This window comes from Athalia rosae, chromosome 2 (assembly GCF_917208135.1).
Source record: "Athalia rosae chromosome 2, iyAthRosa1.1, whole genome shotgun sequence".
Taxonomy (NCBI): Eukaryota; Metazoa; Arthropoda; class Insecta; order Hymenoptera; family Athaliidae; genus Athalia; species Athalia rosae.
The window spans coordinates 23,633,848-23,651,681 of NC_064027.1; the positions used below are offsets into that span (position 1 = coordinate 23,633,848).

Sequence of the window (17,834 nt, forward strand, 5' to 3'; positions counted from 1 at the left end):
TGAACACACAAAGTTTTCACGTGAGCGTATAGCGGCCCTCTTTTTCAGTTGAATTATTTTTATTCCAATGTTTTCAACAGTACGAGAAGAAATGTCGAATACGCAGTTACAAAACTGCAAGTCAAGGTTTCTCGAATTCCATACTTTTTATTATGAAAATTCACTGGTTATCAGAAGTGAAAAATTATTCGGATACAACCATGGTGGATTTACAATCGGAAAGGAAATGAAAGTTTTTCCCAACTCTGCTAAATTCGAACCAAAGGCGGTGGGTAGGTATGTGGTGAACAATTTTTCTCCAAAATTCCGCTGCGACAAATTATTACTGAACAAAAGAAAGGGATTCGAAGGTGACTTTTTGTCAATAGGTATTGCTTGTCCGATACAGAGTTGATTGATTTTGAACGAAACTTGAAAAGTATTAATAATTTAGAGTTGAAAAAGGTCGAATAAGAACGTCAGAAATGGCGCAAAGTTGTCCCGCTTTCGTTCGTATCTTTCTCACTCCGGCCGCAGAGGCGCGGTCGACGTTTGAATCGGAATCCCAGAAGTTAACAGAACCTTCAGCGGAAGACTGTTCAAGTCCGTTGTAGTGTCAGCACCACCACAGAGTTTGTACAACACACGATATCTCTACTGTGTACCGGCTTTCCACGCCATCGAGGTCGAACGAGTTTCGTCGGTTTTCTCTTCTTTTTTCATAGTTGCGCGCGACGGCCCTCGAGGTTCGTGACAGTTGCGTTTTTTGTATTCATTTCAAAAAAAAATTACAAAAACTCTTTAAACAATTGCAAAGTGAAAGCGATTATCTTTTTCCAACAGTGTTCGCTTTCTGTGCCACCAAAACTGGTAGAATGGTAATTTGATGAAAATTCATTTCCACGATTCAAATATACAAAACATCATCGCATCGGGACGCGCACGTGTCTTCTCACAAACTCAGCGCGGTCATCCGCAATTGTTTTGTGTACGGAATCGCGACATAGTACGTGACATTGCATTGTAGTATAGCGCATAGCTGCGCTGATCTCGTAATTCTAATTATGTTGACATGATTATATTGCAATAGATATAATTATGTATCTTTTACAAGTGTAAATTTATAATGACATAACGCGAGAGCATAAATAAATTATGAAGGATACGATCACAACGTTCGCCGATGTTTACAACTGGAACATCGATGAACTACCGAGTACTTCGAAGAGGTGAGCGCCAAAAAACATGAATCGACATTATTTTATCTAATCATATTGATTATTCATGTATACATGTATGTACGACAATATCCTCATTGCAGTTTGTATTTATGCATGGAGAACGATCTGCATGACGACATTAATGCGTCTTAAGAAATACGCATAAAGGAAGACGTCACAAAGTCAGCGTCACAAACTTTGCAGAAACTGCGCCAAAGAGCTCAATCCTATGAAACTGGTTTTTTCATTTGTAATTTTTTTTTCATCTAATCTTAATACTCATTCATCTTACCAGATTTTTCATCTCTCGCTACGATTTGAATTCATGAACATTTTAGCATGCGATGAAAAGAATTGAAATTAGAAATCTCACCTTTAAGAATTGACGATCTTCTTTGCTATTGCATGTGCATTATTTCGGAACCGGCCAATTTCTTGGTTTATGATGAAAGATGAAAAAACTTTTTTCTTCCGTTTTTTCTGAACTCAAAACCGGTTTTGCATTGTTCAGGTTTTATGATCAGCCCTCCTTCAAATATATACGTATACGTAGGTAGAGGGCCTATGGAATTAATTTTGACTTCAACAAAAACTACGATGAAAATCAAGTCTGCCATATTTTTCAACGTCAAATTCAAATTTCAATCGAATGAATTTATATAAGTCGGTCGATCTATCCGATTCATCACCGTCCTGATTCTCACGTTTAGTTTTTCTCGTATAGGTAAATCGTGCATGTGTTACGAATTAAAACGCTTTCATGAAACCGTTCGTCGCACTGTGGGAGATTTTTCTGTTTGCTTCGCAACCTGCGTAAAGACGTCGACGATAAAATATGTACTCGCTTTCATGTACGTAATTACTTACGTGGCAATTAAAGCTGTACGCCAGGTGTTGCACGTGATAAATTGTGTTGAGTTATCCGCATTGTTCGTTAATCTGCAAGTTTTATTGAACATAAATATATGCGAGCATACGTACTCGTACATTTTTCATTTCATTATTAGTCTATGTACACGATTTGTGAGACGGTCGAATACACGAAGCGATTCAAATGTATTATGCCTTACGAGGGTCAGGGCTACGGTTGCCTAAAAAACCGATTCAACGATAATTTCAATTGTAAAGTAGAAAATAGATACGAAAGGCGAATAACCAACGAGTCTTGAATCGGGATGGTCGCGATCTGCGAGCTGGAAATCTTCCAGTCAGACCAGCTTTGCGTTTTACCCCGTCTAACAAAAATTCATGAACTCAGACAAATCGCTCGTACGAATAACACGGTTCCAGTCATCGGCCAGCCCCCTAACCATCAACCCTGTTCAGTTGTCTGCTCCATTTCTTGCTATACGCTCAAAGACTCATTGAAGAAGAGAAAAATAATAAACCCTCGCGGGGGCCGAGACACGAGCTGTTTCCGGTACTTTAAACACATTTATTGTTCGCTTCGCCGTCGTCATATAAGTAGTTAATATCGTCAAATTCGAACCAACGCCGACTCGATCAGCACATGTGTATGTATACATATTATTTTATTATCCGAGCACACAGACCGATGATCGAATCACCGAACAAGCGTACAAACAGATTTCGTAGGTGTCTGCCGATTTAACTTTTTCTTTCCACTTTTCTCCAAAGGTCAAATGCATGTTCGTGGATTTAGTTTGGCGCGTCGCTTGCAACGACGCTGGCGATTTCTGTGAGAAACTTGACCACTGCAGTGGGCGTATAGGGTTTCTCCGAGCATCTTGAGAACATCCGCTTCTTTTGTCATAAACTTATACGCTTTGTAGGCTTTCTGACTTCCGTAACAGGAGGAAGAAATATTCCCTTCGAACTACGGTTTGACGAAAACGGATAAAATGAAAATGGGCGAACCATTCACCGCCTCTATTCGAAGAACTATTGATTTTTTTTTTTTTTTTGTACGTTATGTGTGCGAAGAACCATGGGTGAGAATTTTATTTGTAATAACGCTACGTCAGGATTTGATTTTGGGGAGCACACGATGACCGGCAGAATTTCTATGATCTCATCCTACGTAGGTATCTCTTTATATGTGCGTTCGAAACAATAAACGTGCTATAGGGTGGCAATAGTTGGATATGATCTATGATGCATTCACAAATTTCATCCCCAAAATTACCACATCAAACACGTTTTTTAAACATCTAGGGTAGAGGGCAAAAGAAATTCAGAGCTCTGCTCCTAAATCGTGATAAGATTCCAAAAAATATGGAAGACTAGAATCACGAATCTCAACGTCAGTACCAAAAAAGTTTCGAATATCTTATGGCTGGGGTTCACGTTTCGCACGTATACTAAACAGTCAATATTTCTCTAAAACTTGAGATTCGAAAATATGACCAGCAACCGTTTGAGCAATCAGATCCTAATAGCTTCTCAAAAGCAATCATTACCAAAGAGATATACGTCAAATCTAGAGCACAATCCTTTGGAAAAATGATACTCCAGATAATACACCGCATTTACTTGTGGTAACCGTCGCACATATATTTATTTATTTTATGGTTAGTCTCAAGTTACGCTCTTACGAAATATCTAAAGTCGTTTAAATCCGTTCTGTTCTAGTCATTCGGAGTCATTATCAATTATTATTTCTATTATTGTCATTTTTTAATCATACAATAAATATCGCTAAATTTTTCAGGTATAATATCGGTATACGCTCGATCATCCATCACTGAAATTTCTTCACCTTTACAATTAGACGTGAAGTCTGAAGAAATAGATGAGGAATTGAAATCTTAAATGTTATTACAAACGCTGCTTTATTCCGAAGTCTGCAAAGATAGCATTTATTTTATACACCTAGCACACTGAAATCTCACTCGGCAACATTCTCCGGTGGATTTTATAACCCGCTTTGCTCTCCTCTCGGCATCAGGCCTCTTATAGTATAACTTTATACTCGACGTCGTATTCGTCGTCGTCGTCGTCGTCGTCGTCGTCGTGAGCTGCGGTCGCTATACAAGGATGGGCGTGTGATTGTATTGCATAAATGTGCATGTATAGTGCGTTGGTCAGCTTCGTAAAACTCTTGCGATCATGCTCGTGATGATGCAACTTCAAGATCATAAAGACAAGACTATGCCGCGTTTCATGTCAAATCGATCAGCCTTCGATGATTTTGCACAATTTTCAGAATCTCTTCTGTTCTCCAGGAAATCATCTCCAGAATAATGGTGTAAGATATTTGAAAACAAAAATGGAAATCTATTTTCAGTTTGATCGAATAAGGCTATGTCGATTTGGAATTTAACAAAACATGTTTTAAGAACAGTATTTTCAAATTTTTCAATGTTATAGATGTGTGATTTGAATTCGTTTCGAACACGTACCGCTCTTTGAGGATTTGAGAAACAAAAAGAACAATCGCTTGTTTGATAAGACGAAAAATTGTGTTAGTCAGATTGTGACGATCGCGGATTTCACGTGAAATGCCCCACAACAATGGACATAAGGAAAATAAGTGATGGTGACCACTGCACCGTCCGCTCCAAGTTCTTATAAACGAGGAACGCCTCGGTATCCATTTAGGATATAAAGTATTCGTAATTCAAACTTTCCCCAGATCGAGATATAGCATATTACAGTACAGTTGCGCTATGAGCCACTTGAACCAAGCGGCGGTTAGAACTTCTTATATCACAATTTTTATTTAGTGTTCCTCGTGAGTTCCGTTGACATGCATCTACGCGTTCCCTTGTACTCTACGGCGTCGTCGCGTTGAATTTACATCCAGACAAAAATAATTATCCGTCATCTTGATGGAAAAAGAAAATAAAAAGAAATGTGTAGAATCAATTTATTGTGATAAATGTGTTAGTCCAATGACCACCGGTCTGCCTCGCGATTATTATCCATGTCAATTCGAAGAATAATTTTTTCGCCGACCAAGGGGGTCAAGCCTTGATTGAATCCGTTTGGCGATTGTTCGTTCGTTATCTTCGACCAATAGTCGCGACTTCGTGATTTATAAGTCCCACGGAGTAGGTATGATAATACAATGTGCCGTTATCATCGGGTACCAGTTAGTCCCACTGTTTATAAATTAAACAGTTCCGCAAACGATTTTAAAGAAACGTTGTATATCCTCTGAAACAATGGCGTTAACGACAGCCCATTTATTTGTGTCTTTTTTCTTTTTTTTTTCATTCTTACGACCGCTTTATGAAGATCAAGCCACAGCTGCAGAAGTGAATAGTGCACTTTTTTCATGGCCGGCCAACGATCTCTTCTATTCTTCGGTGCAACAATATTATGCAAAATCAGATAATATCAGACTTGAAACAGTTTTCACAACGGTTAAGAATGAGTCTGTACAGGTGGATTTGGTTACGATTATACGCTTAATTAGCATGTAAAACTCAGACAAGAATACAACGTGCCGTACGACGTACTTGCAATCGGCAACAGGAAGGTCAAATTTGAATCCAAGTTATTGCCATACCTTAGTATAGGTGTACCGAATGTCACGGTTCAGGGCGTGTTCAACAACCCGAGCGGGTGTGACTTTGGTGACATTTGAACACGTATAGCGTTGCGCGATGACGATATCGCGATGTTATAGCTTTGCTTCGAGAGAGGGAAGAACTGCGATATTTTTTTTATACCGTCTACACTCGACTCCGATCAATTGTTTGTTCTTAGCATACGAATCGTCGGAGTAGATTCGTTATTTAGCCATCCGTTGCAGCGCGCAAAATGGAGAGTCGAGTGTCAAATGTTTGCATAAGTACCGGCTCTTTTGCAGCGTTCGAAACCTTCTGAGAACTGGACTTTGTTTGACAGGCACAAAATTTTTGCAAATATGCGTAAATATCGCCGCACTCGCGGTGGCATTTTCAAACGCACATGCTTTTTAGATTTGATTGAAAAAAGATTGTCGATGTACATTCGTTGGAGCGTTCAACTTTGATTTGTTTAAAAACTCGCGGGGACTTCTCGTGCATGTGCGCGCGCGCATCGATCATACGTGTAAATGGTTTAAATGCGGTATGGTTTCGTCTTGGACGAGTCCGTGACTCCGAATTAACCCTTGACGATTTCTCATCGCGTCTGTATCTAATCTGAGGTTGTTATGGCGCGTAATTTCACAGCTTATATACGGAGGCGTTCACCAAAAGCCCGATGCGGTCGATCTCTATTCAAAGCATAGCTTTAAAAGGTGAAACAAGCGACAACCTTTGAAATTCAAAATAATCGCCGATGCGATTCTTAGCCCCATTCAAACCAACGATACGCGTAAATTGTACTATACGCGCCGTTGCAAACGCATGAAAAGAGAACTAATTCGAATGAAAAAAAAAATTGAAACCATACGGAAAGAAACGAGAAGCACCGTTATACGTTATGTACATTACGTACGTACCTGTACGCGGGAGAAATCGGGAGGGGAACATCGCGTACCTGTGTAGAAGGCAGGAGGTACCGGAGTTCATGGGAGGTCATCAGCGACCCGTGGAGCGGTTCCCCATAATGTGTCAGCTTCGCGTCACTGCATCAGACTAATTTTTTGGACGACGTTATACTTGAGATTATTTTTACTTTTCTCTTTACTTTTACGTTGATCTCGCAGTTGTCCGTATTTCGAGTGATTTGAAAAAATTTTGGCTTCTCTAGAGAGGGATGGAATAGAAACTTTACTCAGGTTGGTTTGCACGTGAATTTTATATCTCACAGGCCTAGCTCGTAGTATTGTAAAATAAATTCTACAGGACCTTGAATTTGTGCGGTTGTGGTGAAAGTCTACGTCGGTGTTGAAGTCTCTCGGTTTATAATGTTTGAAATTTTCGTGCTGTGACCATTCTAATGTAACATCCTCGGTTCATGTTCCAGTGAACATAAAAGAAAAGCTAATTCGTGTACATACGACATGTAGAGACCAAAGTACATGGTAATTTTATGTGTACGGAATATAACGTGCGTTTATATTTTCACATGCCAAGAATTAGTATTTTATTTTATTTAAAACTTTCAGATATAAATAATACCGGGTAATTTGTACTAAGCCAATGAAAACTTGGTTTCTTGACAAAGCGGCGAAAAGAAGAGGACTAACAATAAGAGCTAATATCGCAGAACTGAAAGAAATCGACCGACGCGAAAATATAGGAGAGGAAAAAAATAAATAAGAAGAAGAGGAAGAAAGGGAGATGTTCTCGCAGTCAAGATCCTCGGGACGTAGTGGGCGGCATAACTTTGGCCGTCCGAAAAAGGAAAAAAATAGCAAAAAACACCACGTCCGTCCCTGGTTCATCCTGGGCAAGAAGAAGCACAAGCATCACGAAGATGGGTGAGTCATGTTGAACTGGAGTCTGGATCAGATAGTAAATCCCACTAAATCACCAACCCTAAGATTGATCTCCAGCGGGAACAACCAATTCCTCATTTCTACACCGTGCTGCTGCCGAATACCTTATGCTAAAAAATCCACAATCAACTTTACTTTACAGAATCTGTTTAACCGAACACGGAATACGCACTGCATAATAACTCTTATGTATGAGTATAAGAACCCTCCAATTTTAGATTGCAAACATTTTTTCAAAGGTTGAATTTTCAAATAAAGTGCACTTCGCATATTCTTCGGTGCAATGAACTTGGAGTTTTATAACAATCTCGGAACAGCTGTGTAATTTTCGAAAAATAGACAGCGAGATCTAAAAATCGAGCCCTTCTTTTTAAACCTTTGCACGAGATTCCACATATGCTTCAAACTCGGATTTACATAATTCGCACGTTTACTACTCCGAATAACGATGCGGGCACGAATATATGCTCCAAATCCCAAAGGTTGGGTATAGCATCACATTTTTTATATTTGTTATCAACGATCTATTTCCGTACACGTGATATGATTTGAATGTATAAACCGGACAAGTTTTTGAAACGACGCGTGATGTCCAATTATTATTTGACGGTGAATTGAATCGTGAGCGTACAGCGTAGCACGCGATTCGATAATAAATTACGAACTATAATATTCTCTCCGAACAAACATCAATGAATTCTGATTGAAATTTCTTTTCATTTTCTATTTCATTTCTGCGAATACAGTTATACATGCATACTGAAGGTATATACTATAAACGCAACGGTAATTGCATAGTAATAGTTGCAGATGCCGCAGTAGCGGGAACGGATGAGGAGTAACAGCGTAATCAAATCTGCAGTACACGTGACCAATTGAAGTATTTAACTATGCACAAATAAAAAAAAAAAAACGTTATTTAGATCGGCCTAGTTTCGAACACATGTCACCGTGCACGAGCTAAACATCTGGTAACATTTTGTACTCGTATAATCATGCAGGATTCCGAGCAGATATACGTGTGGAAATCGCCCCATTAATCTGTTAAATCCAGACTCGTCCCTCGTGGAGCGTCTCTATATAATCTACTTCGCGAGTGCAGACCACGGTCATTCCGATTTGCTAAATCGTTAGAAAATTATTCCCGAAATTAACGATACGAACCTGTGCGAAAGGTGTCTATAAAAAAGATCGGGATCCAAATGTGAAGATAAAACATAAAAAATTCACCAACGAAAAGTAACTCTAAATCCGACCGACGTCGATATTTCATTTGTTCAGAGAAATATCGATAGATGTGTTACACATCGCGACAGTCTTCTGCCTACCTGCAGCAATAACGTGACAGTTCGGAAAAGTGACGCGTCAGAAATAGTTTATATTTTAACCAAAAATCGAAAAACCGTATCCATCGAGTCGAAGTTTATTACATGCATTTTATTTCATAGATAACTGTATTTCCTTTGAAGGAGTTTTTGTACAACTTAAGAATAACGATTCCGTCAATTATTGTGTAACAAGTATCCAAAATTCGACGATCGGTAAGTTTTTTCTTATTGTGAATGTTCGTGGTTTTTTGTAGGCATGATTCTCCTGAAAAATTCATTATTCCCTCTTTTTCATCGTAGTCATAGATTAAAGGACAAAATTAAAAAAAAAAAAATGTATTCATCTTTTCAAGGTGAAATTATGTGTCGCAAGATTTCCGCCCTTTTCAAATATTTAACCTATATCATCCGCATCCGGTCCGGCTTTTGGATCACGAGTACGTCCGCGATCGCGGACGATAGAAGCGCCATTGTCGATGAAGTTTCAAATACTCGGGTGCTTCGTCTGTTTCAATCATATGGGTGTGCGGTGCTCGAGAGAATTTGAATTATTTTACATAATATTTGATAGTCGGAATATTCCATAATCCGTTGTCGTCGTTACATCATTAGTTCGAACTATAGATAATACTTCAAAGTGTTGAATAACTTCCAGTAGATAAAATCAACGAGAGCTTGCAATTATAATTGAGATGCGCTTCCCAAATCCTTTACCGCAACGGGGCGATTACGAGTAAGTAATCACTGAATTTGAAATTAAAAATAAATTGTTTTAAGACAATTATTAAAACAACTTGTTACATTTTTTTTGCAAGGTCAACTCAAAAGTATACCATACGCCTCATATCTGAATGCAATTCCCTCTTAACAAAGATTATACTGATATGAAAAAAGGGAAAATCTCAGCTCGATATTCCTACTTTTTACGTACGATAAATATATTTACCAGATAGATTAGGTCCACGTACGTTTGACCAGTCATTTGAGCTTGACCGTGAATGACTGTCGAGTGAAATATAATTGAATGTTCTCATAACATACCATGGTTCGACATCTCCTAATTTCTGGCAAGTCAAATTACACAGTGGATGATATGACGATCATTAAATATATAAATGAATGAACGAAGATAAAATAAAAAGGCGTATAAGAAAATCAGTAACTACTATGCTGATATGTATATCTGTAATGTAATAATATTTTATTACAGCCGTAGTGGAGTCAGACGAAAATATAAAGCGTACGCCGTTCACGCGTTTATAGTTGATTGAACATTACAACCTATATTGTGACCTATGATCGTTGTGCCGTGTCCTAGAGATCTCGAGGCGAAACATATCTAATCATAAATATAATTATTGACCGGCTTTAGTTTTCGTTAACACCTTAGCACATAGTATAATTCATGTAACAGGTATACACTATGCATGTATACATACCCATAATGTACACGTAGTTATCTCTAAATATATGTATAATGTATACGTGTCAGTTTTTAAATCTGCAGGTTCAATAACTCGAACTCGTTCAAAAATACCTGCACATGAATGAATTTTAATCGCGTTGTACTCATCAAGGGGTTTTCACAATAAGAAAATTGACAAAAAATTTAACTATCCTTTTGCGAAATTTCCAAAACCTAATTATTTCATTTGTATCTTTAATCCCATTAACGTACGCATATGTATAACAGAAAAATCACAGTCACAGCGTTAACGTTAGATCAGCGACTAAAAATACTTGTAAAAATTATTTAACGTTGAGTATAACATTTACTCGCTGAAATGACGTATTATTGTACATCACTCATGAACAGGTATAACTGCAGGAATTCGTCACCCATATAGTAGAAATAACAGCATTAGAATTCCCCTCGCAAGTGACTATATGTATAACTTTAAATTCTACATACAACAGGCAGTGCCGTAGATAGTTGGTCCGCAAATCGCGATTCGAAGAAAAAATCAATCCCTGCTGGCAGAGAAGGTATATGAGCTTATGAAAAAAGACATTTTTTTTTTGTTTTGCCCCGAGGAAAAATTTATGTTATGCTTGTATTGTAGATATAACATAAGTGTGCAGACCTTCATACGTGGTGATTCGAAGTTTATAATGATACTGTATTCAAATTTCCTCTTCACCAGCAGATATAATCTGCCTAGCTGCATAATGTGATATTCTTCAAATGTTGAGTAATAATTCCGAGTGTAGGTGGTTGTATGGAGGTACTTCAGGTGGAGTTTTTATTCAATTGCTCTCTACCTTTTGCACGTTTGAATGTATAGCTACGTCTATGCCAAACTGGAATCTCATAGTACAGTAATCGACTGCGACCACGATACACGCAACGTTTTTAGTCCGTCAAAATCCTCTGTTGCGCTAACACCTCTTCCGCTCCACTGTAACACCTTGGGAGCGTTATTTTCGAGTTCGGATCATTGAGAAAAACTCGAAGATAATTTGAAAAAAATAAACAAAATTGAAGAAATAAAATAATGGTGATGTTCAAGGAAGAAAATATGTCCTTACTCTACTATATGGGGTACGTTTTTTATTCCTTCTTTTGTTCAACGAATATTCGTTTCAGAAGAATCGTTAAGTCAAAAAATTTGCTATATTTCGTTACCTGAGTTTGGTATGAGTATAATAGACTATTTTTAATTTTGTGTTCTACAATTTCTGAAATTATTAAGTGATTAGATAAAAATTTTCACTACGTGATTGCAATACCCATTTACACTGCTGAGATTACATATTTTAAACGTAGCTGAATTTAAAAAGAAAACGTGTCTTTCGAATCAACCTCGAGATCAACCAACAATCAGATATCATAGATTTCCGGCATAGCTACCACACTTATATACAAATATGTATGTACATATGTTAGTTATGTATATGTTAGTTTATTCGCCCACGCGGTGTTGGTCAGAGACCTTGGTAGAAAAATTATATCCGTCAATCGAATCGAGCGTAATATCTTATACACGAGCAAATGCAAAAAAAAATAAAAATGAAATGTGACGCCGAAAAAAAAGATTCTATGAATTTGGGACCACGTGTGATGCCTTCGTCCTCTCTGGAATGACATCATTTATGCGGCTTATAAACATGAGTACACAGGCATAAAAAAGTTTAAGATCACAGGTATAAGTTTGTTCATAATTATCTGTGATGTGTCAACAGTTGATTGAGTTTTTTTCTATTTGACGAACGGTGTACATTTATTACACTGCACACTCCTAAGAATTCCTTCCTACCATATTCCATATCGGCCATGTCTAGTTATTATCCGGTTACAAAATATAATCGATGCTTCATGTGCCTTGGACACTTCTCATTTTAGTAGGTGTACTTAGTAACTCTAATGACATAATCGATGCGACTTGCACCCCGTACATATACATATATATTTATCTAAAAATTGATAACGATTTTATACAGGGAAGCTCTGGGATGCGGCGTGCATTATTATTATTGATATTTTTATGATCGTTGATATTATTATGCGAACCGTCCTCAAAAGTCCCGTTCATTTTATCCGAGGAGTTTTTTTTCTCAATTTTTCTCATCCATTTATTTATTTATTTGATTTTTTCGCTTATTTCTTAAGTTTATAACATCAATCTTGCTGCACACCGTTAGTTTAGCATCATTATATACCAGAAAAAATTCACATAATCCAATAATCGATTTGCCTGGGCGTAGGCGAATACAGAGAGGGGGAGACGGCAAAGACGTTTCTTATGCAAGTCGAGCCCGTTGATCTCTCCGACAATTCTTTAGTAAAAATAAAGTAAGGCATGAAAAAGTGTGAAAAAAAACTTTAATAAATTATGTTCTCGCTTTGGTTGAGGCTCATAATAATTTGCATACTATCAAAATATAATGTAGTAGGTACAGGATATTCATTGCCCTCGTATAAATGCTTGAATTCTTATACCGAGATATATCGGACCTCAAGTCAGGTAGGTATATAGTTACACGTAAACTATACAAAGTGAAAATACCCTTATTGGCATTCTGCGGAGGTTTTGCGTGTACCCACCACATCAAAGTATATTGATATGGGATACCACATTGAAGATTTCTCTATCGAAAATATAAGCCTGTATCGTATTTCGAATAAATATAAGGTTTGACGCGCCTGAATGTTAACGGTCGTGGCAAATTTTTACCTTTGCAAATTTTTTGATATTTTTTGCACAAATTTCACGGGCTCAAGCTTTCGTCGTCAGATAGAATTACGAGCTTTTTCGAAATGGAATTGTACAATTTCATCAAGCAGCCTAAGTTCTGTTCTGCCCCAAAGCGGGGTGGTCTTTTAATGAACGTAGATATTTATGTATGGTTTCCTGCTCCCCAAACTCACCTGTGTTCCAAAACCCTGTTGAGAAATTGCACTTTTGTTAGATCGTAAATGAGACTGCCGCTTTTAGGCTGCTGCAGCAGTCGTTCGGTACTCCTCTGCTCCTATATACCTATATTACATGGGTATAATGATGATGATACAGCTTACTTCAGTTAGTTGTTAGCCGGCATACGAAGCGTATGTGCACGTCCTCCTCTCGTACGAGTTGTAAACCGTCAGCGTGTCTCGAAAATAGGAAATAATAGGTCGTTCTGATAACGTGCTTGATTATCATCAATTAAATCATTTAATCACCATCGTTATTACGGATGTAGTTCGCGTTCTCTCCGCTTATAAAGTTAAATACATTTTCAAATAGTGCGCTACACTACACGTTCAACAATTGCTCACAGCACATGGAAAAAATGAATAAATAAATTAATTCGTTTGAAGAATGAAAGGAACCCAATTATACACAGTCCCAATTTATTGTGACCAAGATTTAGATCGTGACGGTGCAACAATTTTTGATTTTAATTATTTTTCTAATCAGTAAGATAAAAGCAACCGAAATAAGGTGCCCTGGAGGAACTTTTATACTTGTACAAGTATAAGTACGTTACACGTATAATTCAACGGTATGTCGTCGTGGTGATGTGAGACTTTCGTGGATTTCGTTGCTATCGGTTACAACCGAATGCGATGTGGACGTGTATAAGTATATAACGACACGTCATTCGTTCATTGTATTACCCACGATGGCTGTTCCCTTCGAGGGGTAAAAATAGGGTGCGATTTGGTCCACCCGGCAGCTGCGAAAATTCCACGTCCCTTGAAAGAAAACGTTCCGGTTGTATACAGTGAGGCCGAAACATTGCGGAAAATAAAAACCAACCGCGGTCTGTCCGAAAACCCTTTTTTCCTGTCTTATACATTTTTAACGGATATACGACCGGTGAGAGAATAAAACAATGTGTTTGATCTCACGAAGCTAATCTAGAAAGTGATCGCTGATTAACGATTAGTGGAGTGGAATGAAATGGAATGAGATGAGGTGAAGTTCTTGTTCCAGTGGTAGTTTGAGGATCGGAGGCCTCCAGGCGGTTCTTACAATTAGTGGGATAGTTTAATAGCTTGAATATCTATTGCCATCTACCATTGCTGGATATTCACGTCTACGTTCTGGCGCCGAGTGGTCGTGCCGTACGTTTTCGTTTCTCGTGTCAACCAGCACGAGGAAAAAAAAAAAAAATTTTTATTTCACAAACTTTCATCGAAAATATTCGGTGTGTACGATCGTTTAAAAAATTGTCCCATTTATATCGACCGGTGTTAGTGCGTGACATTTTGTTGGAAGTGAAGTTCATATGAGAAATAATATGATGGTGATACTGCAGTATAAATTTATATTGATTTGGCTATGAACGGAGAAAACTTTGAGACGTGAATAAATTATATCTGATAATAAACGCGTCGAATAGACTTGAAGGATAAATATATTAGCGGTTCTTTTTTTTGTCTGTGGATTTTTTTTCTCACTTTGCAAGACGTGCTCCGCGCGTATTATGACAAGGATGTCTTATCTGTCGTTGACAAAAGAAGAGGAGGCGAGAATGCATCCTATAAAAACAGTTCGGTGGTATGTCATTGATAAGGTTTTTTCTCGTAATTATATGCTATCAATCTATTTGAGAAATTGAATATAATTCATTGATAATTATATGGGCCGGCGACGTACGTTTAACCCTTGAATGATATAATCTACTACGCTTTCTTCGATATGTACCAATGCGCCAGTCGGATTAGAAGGACTGTGTGGATTATCTATATCTACTTATGACACTTATTATTTTTGTGTTATTGTCGAATTTCTCGAGGCGAGGAATTTCAGATCGACAATCACCGTGAAATTCGAAATAGTACACATGCAATGTTTTATAAATTCTATAGGCAAAAAATGGATGTTTTTACGATAAGACGTTTGATGTTCTAATCTCGGTTGCAATGGAGTTTAAAATTCATAACATTCTATAAGATCTACAGTCAGGGACGTTACTGTACGTACGTATCAACCTTTGAACTCCGAATCCGACCTCACGACGAACTGACACTCGAGAATCTTGATTCAGATTATGTACATATATTCATATATATCGTAGTTATATAACTCCATATATTAGTATACGTGTAGGTATAACACACGTCTCTTCTGCTGCAGGTCGACGTCAACTGATACAATTAATTTATCCACGTATATTACATCGTGTATTTTCAATATTTGACGAAGAAGCGACGGTTGTAACATGGAATTTTATTATTCTATATTATTCTGGAATCTCGAGCAATGCGATTATGATGATGACACGAGATTAGATAGATCTAAAATTTATTGATATACGATCCTTCGTTTTTTTATACCCTTAGTACTAAGTCCTCGTAGTTTATCGAAATCACATATAGGTACCTATGTATGTACGTAATAAACGGCGGGTATGCCAAGATGAGTTGAAGGATAATCAAGAGTTTAAAAATCGAATACTATATAATAGACTTTGGTTGTCCATCTGTGCTACATCTTCCTTATTGGTAGCCGCTGAGTTCAGATCTTGGAAGTATATCTGTAATACTTACAATATACGTATATCCATGGTTGGAAACATGACCCAGCTGAGTAGGTTTCAAATGTCATATTTAGAACTGCACGACCCGTATTAAATGACTCTCATTGCACACGTGCAGTACATAATATGTGTATATATGTACATATAATAAATATGTATTACATAAATATTGTGTATATTCCGATAACACCCATCTGCAATTGAACTGCGTAATTTATGGTCCCGTAATTGTGCGGCAGACAGCTATAAGAATCGAAATTCAAATCTGAGTCATTTGCATACTCAGTTTAAAAAAAAGCCTGCTCATCATGCCAGCTCCTACTTTTACTCATTTACTGCAGTAACTCTAGACCCGTGTGTCTCTTTGCAACTTTACTCATTATTATCATTGTGATGGTTACTAGCTTCTGCTTCTTTCCCATCATCAGCTAAAAACCGTATGAACCATCGTAGCTTGAATTTATTTTCTTCAATTTATACGTTCTTTCTAATTCCTCGTTTCCAGTGTTATGATGTCCGGCGACTCGCCGCCTCCTCTCTGCAGAGTATCGGTTCCCCCATCGCCTGGTTTTGACGTACCGGATGACGTTAGAACCGGAAAAACTTCACCGACAAGTACGACGTCGAAAACCTTGAGATCTTCGGATACCGAAGCGATTGAAGAGGCGGTACCGATTGTCGAGAAAACCTTACCAGCCCCTGAACCAAGACCAAAAGTTGAGAAAAACGGTTCTCACTACGAAACACCTGACGGAAAAAAAATCGTCGATTACGATAACGAAGACAATTCATGCGTTATAAAGTGCCTATCTTTTACACAACAGTGCTGCGATTGTACGATACTGTGAGATTCGGTTATTACGTATGAAGAATATATATATATAAAAATGAAAATAGATTTAAAATACGTTTCATATCAGAACGTAAAATATCATGAACATTTCGTTTTTGAAAATAACTAGATGGGCAAATTGATTCAATATACTGTCAGGTATATTACTAATAAACGATATTACGAAATCTACAAACATAGTAGGGTGTGGCGTTATTTTGATCAGGAAAAAAAAAAAGTAAATTATTATATCAGTAGAATTGGTAGAATGCAAGGAACAAAAACCCTACATTTGGATTATGTATTTTAGAATTACTCGGGATGGCATTAACCGATTATACACAAAAGCTTTTTTGGGCATTCCTTCTCGCGAGCAGCTAAAATGTCTATCAAATTGTTGTTATGTACATACATATATATATTTATTCATTTTCATACCAGCCTTGAATATTCCCGGAACTCATGTCTAATCACAATGTTATCCGGTGGATATTTTAATTTGTACAGACTGAATTATTGAAGAAAACATATATATGTATGTATATTGTGTTACACTTACCATGTAATCGTGTAGATAGTCCAACAGCTGCAGATTGATAAGCTGTGAAATAAAAAGCAAAATGAAACTGATAGAAAGATGTGAAAAAGTGATGTACGTACACATACTATATGGATATATTTAAATATATATTACTTTGATACTAATTTATTCTACGTAAATGAAATGGAAAAAATGTTAGAATTTAAGATCGCACTGTAAAATATTCAAATTATCGTTCTGTAATGTTTATCGATTTAAATATAAATAATATAAGCAGTGTTTTTTCAGGGTGTTTCTACTCTGGATATGACATTGCTGCTCGATTCTGATTATACGTTTGATATTGATATCATGACATTATTTTTCATTATCATATACCATAAATCGTCCATTTTTAAATGATCTGTTAAGAAATTTTTGCCACAGATTGAAAATATTCTGTTTTTATCTGATTATTTTTGTGTATTTACCGCTCAATTCATTAGTTTTCCATACTTAAATTATAAGGTGCTATTCGAAGCGTGGATGTAAATAGTGAGGTAATAAAAAATATTTCTCTTCATAATCAGATCTGATAAAAAGGTAACAGAGAGTGAAGACTTATCGAAATTTATGTACCATCAATAGA

The 17,834-nt window shown here is 37.2% G+C and overlaps 1 protein-coding gene across 12 annotated transcripts; it reads left to right on the plus strand.

Annotated features, from left to right (window-relative positions):
* The first annotated feature begins 111 nt into the window (after positions 1-111).
* LOC105689390 lies at positions 112-17,538 on the plus strand. 12 transcript variants are annotated; one of them, XM_048650995.1, is made up of 4 exons: positions 4,583-5,212; positions 6,846-7,119; positions 7,204-7,518; positions 16,339-17,538. In XM_048650995.1, the coding sequence occupies exons 3-4, from the start codon at positions 7,379-7,381 to the stop codon at positions 16,679-16,681; spliced, it is 483 nt and encodes a 160-aa protein (XP_048506952.1). In that variant the 5' UTR covers positions 4,583-5,212; positions 6,846-7,119; positions 7,204-7,378; the 3' UTR covers positions 16,682-17,538. The 12 variants fall into 12 exon arrangements, with proteins under 12 accessions (XP_025602542.2, XP_048506952.1, XP_020709973.2 ...); XM_020854314.2 differs by having other exon boundaries at positions 7,062-7,119; XM_025746756.2 differs by lacking the exon at positions 4,583-5,212 and having other exon boundaries at positions 5,238-6,873; positions 6,941-7,119.
* Positions 17,539-17,834: the final 296 nt, after the last annotated feature.